This window comes from Sarcophilus harrisii, chromosome 1, assembly GCF_902635505.1.
Source record: "Sarcophilus harrisii chromosome 1, mSarHar1.11, whole genome shotgun sequence".
NCBI lineage: Eukaryota > Metazoa > Chordata > Mammalia > Dasyuromorphia > Dasyuridae > Sarcophilus > Sarcophilus harrisii.
Window position 1 is genome coordinate 656,322,496 of NC_045426.1, and position 10,893 is coordinate 656,333,388.

At 44.3% G+C, this 10,893-nt stretch overlaps 1 protein-coding gene across 11 annotated transcripts in view; it reads left to right on the forward strand.

The window, feature by feature from the left end:
• Positions 1-10,642, forward strand: part of PIP5K1C (phosphatidylinositol-4-phosphate 5-kinase type 1 gamma) — a 130,816-nt gene extending 120,174 nt beyond the window's left edge. For 2 of the 11 annotated variants that reach the window (XM_031947870.1, XM_031947877.1), the window contains exons 17-19: positions 1,208-1,285; positions 4,703-4,786; positions 5,144-10,642. In XM_031947870.1, coding sequence (XP_031803730.1) covers positions 1,208-1,285; positions 4,703-4,786; positions 5,144-5,146 — 165 coding nt within the window. In that variant the 3' untranslated portion in view covers positions 5,147-10,642. Of the gene's footprint in view, positions 1-1,207; positions 1,286-1,792; positions 1,876-3,176; positions 4,066-4,702; positions 4,787-5,143 lie in introns of all 11 variants that reach the window. The other 9 variants (XM_031947872.1, XM_031947878.1, XM_031947873.1 and 6 more) reach the window with 7 other exon arrangements.
• Positions 10,643-10,893: the final 251 nt, after the last annotated feature.

Below are 10,893 nucleotides of genomic sequence, written 5' to 3' on the forward strand. Positions count from 1 at the left end.
CCTGTCATCCCAGGCCGTCTGGAGTTTTCCATACTCATCTCTGCATTCCCACGTGGGTCCAGCATACTGGACCCATGCCTCCATAGCCAAGATCTTCTCCACCACCAGGAGAGCCCTTGGTCTCCATGAGCCAGAGGCTTCTCCACATCTTGCTTGTGCTTCTGGGCCTACCTCTTCCTCTTACACATGTGGCTCATCTGTTGCTGAGGAATGCCTGTTCTCTGGAGAGGAATATGGCTTCATCTCTGAAGCTTTGCTTCTGTATAGTTTTTTTTTCCAAGCATGCCTTTTTATCCCCCCTTTGCTGCTTCTTCCTAATGCTCCTTCATGTTCTTTCTTTCTCTGGGAGCTGGGAAGGGGTAGGGGCAGCTGACCACCACACTTTTTATACTGACTGGCTCTCCTCTCCCAGCTAGAAAGGGGCTCCTGGTAGCTCCCACATGACTTTCTCTGAACAGCTGCTCCTCCACTCCCACTCTGAGAAGCAAAGAATGAGTTCTTAACTCTGTATTCATTCCACTCTCCTAGGCTCTCATCCTCATCCTCTGTGATTCTTTTTCCTCTTGAGGATTGGTCTTGTGTTTGGTGTATCCCATCCTGTGTTAGAGAGAGAGAAAGAGAGAGAGAGAGAGAGAAAGAAAGTGTGTGTGTGTGTGTGTGTGTGTGTGTGTGTATGTGTGTGTGTGTGTATGTGTGTGTGTGTGTGTGTTTACAGCTAGATTGGGGCAGCAGGGGTGACTTGAGGGACAAGAAGTTCCTAGCAGAGTAATAATAAAAACAGTTGCTAGTTTTGTTTTTTTTTTTGTTTTTGTTTTTGTTTTTGTTTTTTAGCAGTATTCCTTTTACAAAGCACTTTTTCTCAAAATGGCCTTTAAAAGATAGGTAGGTAAGAGGTAGGTAGCAAAAGGTCCTTGTTAGCCTAGCATAAAAGCTGGTTAACAGAGCCCCACAGAGGAAGCCTGCGAGAAGATGGAGCCTCCCCAGGATTTTCTTTACAGTCAGTATATCCAAGAGTGTCCAGGCATAGTGGGGAGCTCAGGGCTCCTGCTGTTTCCATCACTGGCTCTGTCAACCATCTGGTCCTTTGGGACCTCCAGCCTCCTAGCCTACTTCAGCTTCTTTTCACCTCCTTGATTAATTAATTTATTTTCACTCCATCCTTTCTCCTCTGTTTCCTTCCTCCCCTCCTTGCCCTGCCGCCATCCAGTTCACGGATGGGAGGTACTGGATTTACTCTCCCCGCCATCGCCGACTCCGGTCCATCGAGCTGTCCCCCTCCAAGACTGTAAGTGAACCCAGCCTTAGCTTGGACACGCCAGATCGAGCTGACCCCACACAACCGGTTTCCACTTTAACCATGTAACTCTTGCCACCTTTTGACACCAATGCCCACTCTTCTCTAAGCAGTACTGAATGTACTGCAGATTTCCACCCCTAGAGGGGAGTTGGCTTACCTAGAAAATAGCACCTCGCCTGTTTTGAAAGACAGAATACATACATTTAAGAGATTAATTTTATCATTTCTGAATGTTAAGATGAGCTTTCTGTTCCCCCCAAAATCACCAAAAACAACCTTTTTAAGTAGCATTTTTTTCCTCAAAGCTACTTCACATTTTTCCGCACTACACATGTATAACTAGATGGGAACAGGTTTCAGTGGTCTTGTTTTTTCACATAAAGAAACTGAAACCTTGGCTCTTCCAAGTTACCTAAGTCCATAATGGAGCCCGTTTTCCAAGATTCCCAGGTAATTACTTTTTCCACTTAGACCCTACTTCTTCTCTTTTTTTAGATGAACATTTTAAAGGATAAGCAGCTTCGCCCAAGTCAATAAATTTGCAACAGGACATAAGAAGAGGAGCTGCTAGTCTAGAGGTTTACTATTTATTTAATCAGCTCATAGTTCTGTGTGTCTTTTTAATCAAGTCAACAACTATTTACTGACTTTTGCTCTGTGCAGGGCCCTCTACTCTTTGCGCTCCCCCACCACCACCGCCCCATCACTCCCACCCCTGTGTTCTTTACAGGCTAGTGGAAGAGAAAATGTGTGTAAGCAAAAACTGAAATATTAGGACCAAAAAAGTAACTAATTCAATAGCCCAAGAAATAACACATGGGATTCATTGTCAAATGCATGGAAAAGACAGAAACAAAGGAAAGACTGGTGTGAGTTGGAGCTGGTCAAAAAAGGTGTCCTGGTGGAGGTCCTTGGGGGCTAGTTCTCGAAAGACGAACAGGATTTGAAAAGGTTCTCAACTGTCAGAGCTGGGAAAGCAACATTAGAGATATCACCTAGTCCAACCCCCTCATTTTACAGGTGAGGAAACTGAGGCCCAGCGAATTTCTGTGACTTGCCCAAAGTCACACAATGGGTAAGTGGCAGAGTCAGAACTCCTAGCCAGAGTTATCTTTTCATAATGCTGAATATCACAAGGGTAGATAGAGGAGTAAGAACCAAACACAGAGCTGGCAAGCAACATCCTTTATTGATAGGTCAGGTCACCTTGGCTGAAGGAGACAATTCAGAAAAGATCAGAGGCTAAGCATGGAAAGTATAGAGTAGGGGTCCTCAAACTTTTTAAATAGGGGGCCAGTTCACTGTCCCTCAGACTGCTGGAGGGCCGGACTATAGTAAAAACAAAAACTTTGTTTTGTGGACCTTTAAATAAAGAAACTTCATAGCCCTGAGTGAGGGGGATAATTGTCCTCAGCTGCCGCATCTGGCTCGTGGGCTGTAGTTTGAGGACCCCTGGTATAGAGTTTTAAGCTAGAAGGAATTTTAGCTTGATGCTGATTTTAATGAAATGAGTGTGTGACTTCAGATCTTCCCTTTCTCCAACTGACTTAACTAAAGACCTGAAGAATGGAGAGCCGGAAGCTTTGCACCTTTAGGAATTAGATATCTTCAGTATCTGAAAGGGGAAACCTTGCACCCTAGTCTGGCTCTCAAAGGAAGGGAGGAATGCTAGAACTCTAGCTCTGGAGGGGGTTGTGTTGGCTTCTTAAAAGTAGTATCAACAGTCCAGCCCATGATGGAGAAATACAGGGATCTGAACCACTTTCAAAGAAATAGTAACTACATTTCCATAGTACTTTAAAATTTCCAAAGAACTTGGTTATTTACCATCACATCCCCGTGAGGTGTGTACCTCAGTTAATACTGTCCCCATTTACAGATGAGAAAACAGGCTCAGAGAGATCAGCTGGCTTATTCATGCTCCAACAACTAATGCTGAAGGTAGGATGCAGACCTAGGTATCTCCTGATTCCATGTTCAGTGTTTCCCTTTCCACTACATTGAAGCTGAAACCCCGGCACCAAGGGGAGAAACACTGCTTTCTTGGCTGATGACCACCTCTAGGCAAGTATAGGCTCTACTCTCCTGACCACAAAGTTGGCTCATTTCTTAGCTGAGACTTGCTCTCGAGCTATGGGGCAGCAACCACCCCTTTCATCCTATCCCTGTCACCGTATATAAGGAAACTCTTAATTATTTCTGGGCCAAAGGCTAGGGTCTGTCTGGAGGACAAGGGGAGGAAAAGGAGTTGGTATTTACATTGAGTAGAAAGGTCACCTGAAACTTGACCTTTCCTCATTCCATCTAGGTGTGGCTCAGGTGAGGAGAGAGGGACCACAGCATCCCCACTGGAAGCCCAGTTTTCCCTGTTTTCAAGGCAGGATTGGTGGGCAAGGCTGAGATCAACAGACTGGCAGGGATTCCCTGCAAGCCATATTTTACTCATGTCAGGTTTAAACTGTATTATTAGCTATCCTAAGGGATCTCTCTGGTTTAGTATTACTAGCCATGCCAGAATAGCCAAAGCCCATTCCTCTTTATCTCTTGCAGGACACCCTAAGTGTCTAAGCCAATACCAGAGCACTAGCTTTCCTTCTGACATCCAGCTTCAATTAACAGGACCTCCCTCCCAGTTCCCCAGGAAAACAGTTGCAGCAGAATCAATAACTTGTTGAGCCTGATGTCACCTCTTAATTAAACACAAGTTATTACCTTCTGATTAAGAAGTAGAAGAGAAATCCCAGGTCTGTAGCCTGGTCTCACTACAGGTACAGTTGAGCACTCTGAGGAGGGTTCTTTAAAATTAAAAACAAGTTCTCTTTGTTACCTTCCTTTTTGTCTCTAGTCTCTCTGTCCGCCTGCTGTCCAATGCGTTGAGTTAACTAACTGCTTCCTTTGCATACTCCCTAAATTAACCTAATCTACCCTGCTAATCTGTACCTCCCTCCCAATCCTGCTGTAGACAATTTCTGCCCCCATCCTTACCCTAACTCCCATTAGCCTGGCATTATCAGTGGATTCACTTGATATCCCACCACATCCATTTCCAGCACTAAAGGTACCAAGTCATTTAAATAGGCATTAATTTCTCAGGTAGTCAGCACTGTTTTTCATTGGCCCATTGTTCAAGGCTAAAGCTTACTCTAGAATGGTTCCAGAGTAGGGACTCAGGTATGTATCAGCGCCGTCCTTTGGAAAGGGAGCCATACTTATTAACATGGTGAGAAAGGTCCCAAGAATACAAACTCTTCAGAGAAAGCTGTTCTTTGCCTTCCGGTATACTTGTTCTTACTCTTGAGTTTCCTACTCCTTTATTTTCTCCTTTTTTTCTTTTCTCCTTTTTTCTCTCCCTTGCTCCCTGCTCTGCTGCTGCTCCTCTTGCATCTCCCCCGCCGTCTCTGGCAGCCCACCGATGAGAGGAGCTGGGTTTACTCCCCACTCCACTATAGCACGAAAGTCCACTCAGTCTCTGATGATGAGAGCGATACAGTAAGTGTACCATAAAAGTGCCCTGGTGGGTTAGCAGGGAATTTGGGGCTTTCTGGCCTATTTCCTGGTTCCTGGACTCTTGTAGCCATTGATTATGTGCTCTTTGTGGGTGGAGACCTTTGGCCATCTTCAAGTCCAGCTGACCCCCAAAGTTACCTGGCTCTAAACAGCAAATGCTGGGCAGTTCGAAGCCAAGATAAGACTGACATAATTCCCACATTTCTTGGGGAGAGGGAGGCCATGAAACTGTGGATTTGTTCCATCCATAGTCCTCCCAGGGAGTTAGAAGTATGTGGGAAGGTGCCTTTGTTTCCCTCTTCAGTTCCTTCACACTTTTTCCCTTTTGCCTCTTTGCAGTAATTTCTATGCAGATGTGAGGCCTGAAGCCAAGCCTAGTCCCCTCTCCAGGTTGCCGTGTTACCCTTGTGTTGATATCCTGCCCATCAGGGCTGGCCATGAGGGAATTTGCCGACTCGCTGCAGCACAGGACCTCCTCCTCCAACGCGCATCCCACTGGAACCCTGCCTGAGCCTCCCGTCCTTGTCCTTTCTTCCCACTGACCAACTCAACCGTGACCATCCTGGGACCAATGGCAACTGACTGAAAAGACTCAACTCCCTAGCCCAGAGTGCCCAGAAGAGAAGAAATCAGTGGGGTGAAATCGAAGTGAAGGCAGTTTTCCCCCTGGGCATTCCTGTAAACTACCTATAAGTGTGTGATACTGTGAACCTTTTTAATTTTTAAATCATGTATTTATTTTGGGTCTTGAATCTTTGCACACAGACACAGCAGCACAAATGTGCTTTTTTAAAAAATCTGATTAATTGCACTTTCAGTTCCTCTCTGTACTACATGTATATCATGAGATCACGTGAAACCTCACTGGAGTTCTTGAGAGGGCAATTCACCTTGGCTTTGTGGGTGGGCTGGGTGTGGGTTTCAGTTTGTGTTTGGTCAGGGGAAAGACAGGGTCCCCTGTGTGGCACCTCCATCTGAAATCTGTGCTCCCAACCTCTGGACTTCTGAGTTGCCAGTGACCTGTAAAGTGAGTTGAGTCATTGACATAGGAAAGAGGGAAGGAATTGTTATTGTCTTTTCCTCATCTTTACAGCATCACACCCCCTTCCTCATCTTCCTCAGCATTCTGAAAATGCTGTGTATCAAGACATTGTTGTCCTATCTTTGTATGGATTGTTTAGCCCCTATTGGAGCTCCTTGATTCACCCTCTGCATGGCATGGGCCTTTTAACAGGCACCCTGAAAAAGGAATTCTCCCCTCATTTCTGTGATGTGCCCTGGGCCCAGTGTGCAAATAATTGCTGGCCAATCTCTGGGACTTGAGTCTGAATGTCACACCAATGCCCTCAGCTTCACATGGAAAGAAGAAACTCATCCTCTCTGAACATGTGCGCAAAACAATCAGCTAGTCAACCACCAACTTCCATTCGTATCCTTTGGACAGATTCTTGCTTTTTGAAGACCTTGCTGACTCCTGTTCTTGTCTTGCGGTAGCATGGGGAATATAGAGAAAGCACTGTTTCTATTGTTGCAAAAGAGATTTTGACATCATGTCCTCCAGAATGACAGTGTGTTCCCCTGCTTTATAGAAGTGGGAATCTGACACAAGATAAATGCCTTGATCTGAAGGTAAGGACTCAGCTTTGGTCAAAGCTCTTGGTAGCCATGGGGTATGGCAAGGTTAAGAGCTCTGCCTTTAGATTTGGAAATGGATTTATACCCCCTTTCTCTTCCTGCAGATTTGGTTCCACTGGCCAGAAGGGAAACATTTTGACATCACCTACTGGCTCAAAGATCACAATTTTTGAAAGTGCTGCTCTTGAAATATTGATGTGTTCTACCTGTGCTCCTGAGGTGTGGCACTCCCTAAGGGTCTGACCAAGGGCTCAGAAAGTCCTCATGTCTCCCTCACCTCTTTATGGCCCAAAGTGGCTACCCCTCTGAGAGGTATGGAGCCTATTCCTTTTATGCAGAGCTAAGAATTATGGACTTCGTAATATAAATATGACATTATTTGGATTCCGGAAGAAACAAAAGTCAATGTTTGGGAATTTTTTCCATTAGATGTTAAAGCAATGGCTTCAACCAAAATTTAAGCCACTCTGGAAAGGAAAAGGATGGGCAGTAGCAAGGAAATCAGACCATTGTGCACAAGAGATTTGTTAGGGCAGTTTCTAACTAAATCAAGGCATAATTGTTGAAATGACTGTAAAAGTCAGCAGCAAGCAGGGTTTCAATCTATTTTGCTATTCAGGAAGTTCCAGATTCAGTTTTTCACCCCTAACACAACCCAAGAACCCTTCCTACTCCACCACCTTTCGATCTAATTCCATGTATGTCTCTGGCAAGCAAATCGAATTACATCATTAAGGGCTGACCTCAAAAGCATTACAGAGCATATGCAAGGTTCCACAACTAACCTATGTGATTACCTCAGCAGCCCCCACCAGTCCTGTCAGGGAGGGAAGCAAAGAATCCATTATTGATCTAGGAGATTAAGCTCTTCCCTGCTTTGAGATTCTTTGTCTATAGAAATATCATTTAAACTAAGGGTTAAACTAATGAGTGGTTTTGTTATTTTTGATGAGGGGGAGGGGCAGGGGTTAAAAAAAACTATTACCATATAGATTAAAGAAAACAGAGGCCATTCTTAGGGAAAGGGGGGTAAAGGAAAAGGGGGCACTGCCAGCCACAAATAAGGAAACATCTAATAGTGCAACAACATTAATTACATTTTTTCCCAGTTCCTACATTAGAGTTGTTAGAAATATGAAATTCCATATTATAGTCTAAGTTAAAAAGGAGCTGATTTGATAAATCCTTACCAACCCTCAATTCCCCTTTCCACCTATTGAAGAGTTTTCTGTATATGTATTTATGAGGTTTTTAATTTTCTCTTAGCTTCTTTTTACCTACACTACACAATTTGATTGCATTAATCAGGAATATCTTGTGTAGAAATTAGCCTAAAAGACAAAAAAAAAAAAAAAAAAAAAAAGATTGTGGAATGAACATTGTCAGGCTGAAGATAGGGTCCCTCCAGAAGAGAGAGGCCAGGGGATGTGATTAACCTTTTTCTGGTCTCTGGAGATTTTTTTATTCTTTTCTTAGTCCTGTCGTAATTTGCAAAATCAGGTTTAATGACTTGTAAAAGTTGTAAGGCATCTCCTTCCCTGTTGTTTTCCCTCCAGCCCTGTTACTCTCCACAATGCCCTCAATACCCAGAGTTATCATTAAAATCTGGTCCCATCACTCTTCACCATATACATCACCTAATAAGAGGATTCAAATCTAAATCCTTGCTCCAACCCTTTTTGGAGGTGGATTTAAATGTAAATCCCTATTCCTCTTCCACCCACTCCCAGCTGTTATATTATCCCAAGAAATTGATCTTAGCTTATGTTCAGAGTTACAAAGTGAGAAAAGGGACCTGTGCATTGTACTGATTCCTCAAACCATCATGGAATGTTTAAGTAATAGTGGAAGGGCAAGAAGCCAGAACTGGGGCTGGGAAAAGTTGGGGGGGAGGGTAAGGGGGGGAGAAAAAGAAAGGAGCTTACATTGAAGTGAGAACAACACTCAGTTTAAACCTTTGAAAATTTCTGCTGAAAGAGTGAGAAAGATGAACTCTTGAGAACAAGCTTGTGTCTCTGGATTCCAGGGCCGCTGAAAGTCCTGCTCTTGGGTCATCTCTGATGGACCCTCTCTACTATTTGCATAGTTACCTCTGTTACAAGAAAAACCAACTGACCTCATTTTGTGCCTGGAAGCTTATTTTGAGTTCTGTTGAGTACTGCGTGTACATAAGCTTATTTTCCATCCCTCTCCACCAGAGGAGACCTTGGTGACATGGGGTGGGGTAGAGAAGCTAGCTGATTTGCATCTACTACTCTTTAATCTGCATTCAGGAAGAAAAAAGGTCTTCCATCCAGCTTTCTGGCAAAAGGAACAGTGGGCCTTGGCCCACTTGAAGATAATGGGGTTGTTGGGCATCTTGTATTGCAAATGGTCAGACCCCCAGAAGTTCTGAAGAGCTGGGCACTTGGACCAGCACAAATAGGAATGTTGCACCCCGGTTTAATGTGCCCATAAGGGTCTTTTTGTATACCCTGGAAAACACTGCATCTGCCGAGATTGAATGAAATGTTACTGAATCCCCACTAAGGGCCTTTGTCACCATGACAAGTATAATGGTTCCTTCTGATGAGTACCCATTCAACAAACACAAGTAGGTGGCAGAAGGCATCTGCAGCAGGCCCAAGATACAGCCCAGGCCAGACCTCCTATTGATGGGCTACTGTTTGAGGCCAATGAACCACTAAAGCAGTATTCCCCAAAGAGCAGCCCCAAGCGGATACTCTAAACATCTCAATAGCTGAATACCTCATCCCAGCCCCACAAAGTTCATTAATTTGTTCCCCACAAAATGGAGTCATCCACAAGGAGGTGATGAATCCTGATTGTGTTATGTGTCACAACTGAGTGGCCCCAGTTTTCCTTCTTCTCTCCCCTATTCCCCCCACCCATGACACACTGAAATGATTTGTTGCATTTTTGCCTCCACTCTGTGTTGTTGGGCTTACCAAGAAGGAGAATACAAGAGTTCTTGGGGCAAGGGAGGAGAGGGGATGATAATGGACCAAGGCACGATTTCTCATCCTGGGACCTTCTCCAAGGACTCAGAACAGCCATTTTGCCCCCACCTTCACTTGTCTTTAGATTTCCTGTGGTCCTGTCCTCCTTCCTCAGAAAAGCAAAACCCTGCACTCAGGCCTACCAGGTTGCTTCTGATTCTGGAAGTCTCCAGTTGACACAAGAATAAAAATACCTGCAGTCCATGTCATTTCTTGAGTCTTACTCTATAAAGAGTATCATGTTACAATTGTATGTAAGTAGGTATGTAGTTTATGATATATGGGGGGAGGGGGAGGGGATAGAAAAAAATCCAAACTTCTGTTGATAGTCATGTTTCTATTTTTTGCTTTAAGACATGAACTCCCTTTTTTGAAGTCCTTTTCCCCCCAGAGAGCTGTAAAGTGATGCTAATTGTTCTTTTCTCAGTTGGCGGCATTAACTAAGTCTTCATTGAGGAGAGGGGAAAAAAGGCAAAACTATTTATAATGTCTAGTGAATGAATTGCCTTACCCCACTGAGGATGACTCCTGATACCCCAGTTCTCCCTTGAGCGTAAAACTGTAAATACTCTACTGAATGACATGCACCCTCTCACCTGTCTTGTCTCCAGTGGCTGCTATTGCTAAGAAAGTGGATGGTGTTTGAATTCTTGTACTGTACAAAAGGCATTTCTCTGATATCATTTAGGCCGCAGCCCTTCTCCTCAGAACCATCCTCAACCTAGACACCCTCTCCCCTCCCCCCGACTTTAGCTAATGCAATACATGTGGTCACTGATGGAACCTCTTCCACTCTACTGTTTGTCACTGCAGACTTGCAGCTTGTGTCCTGCTCACCCCCTGGGTTACTCCTGTTTGTTCTCTCCACAGTAGCTCCTTGTTGGCCTTCTGGTGGCAAAATTGCATCAATGTCTGACTGATCCAGTCTCACAGCGTAACTGATTTAAACAACAAAAAAAAAAAAACCTTGTGTGTCTTAATCCTCAAAGAGGGTTCCCCTATACTCAATCCCCGTTTTGTCTGGTATTTGACAATCGAGGCGTGTCCTCCTCTTTGACGATGTCTCTTGACCCCAGAATTCTTCTGTAGACCCTTGCCACCACTGCTGACACAGAATAACACTTGTATGCAAACCCCTTGTCCTGACTTCTCCCCACCTCTTTTTACTTTGAAAAGGTGATCTCTAATAAATAAGGTGACAAAGCATTGGTCTCTGCTGTGTGTGTGTGTCTTAAATTCCTAGGATGAATTTTGCTGATGGGTGCAGTTGGGAACATCACGCTTCCTTTTTGAAAGCACTTTCCAAGAAGAGGAAAGAAAGGATAAAAGACTTTGGAGCTAAGGCTAGGAGAAGCACAGAACCAAGTCTGTAAAACTGGGGAGGAGCCTTGGCCATTGAGGAATGGTGATCACTGATTTTGCTAGTGGTGAAATAGGCCAAGATCGAGGGAGGGA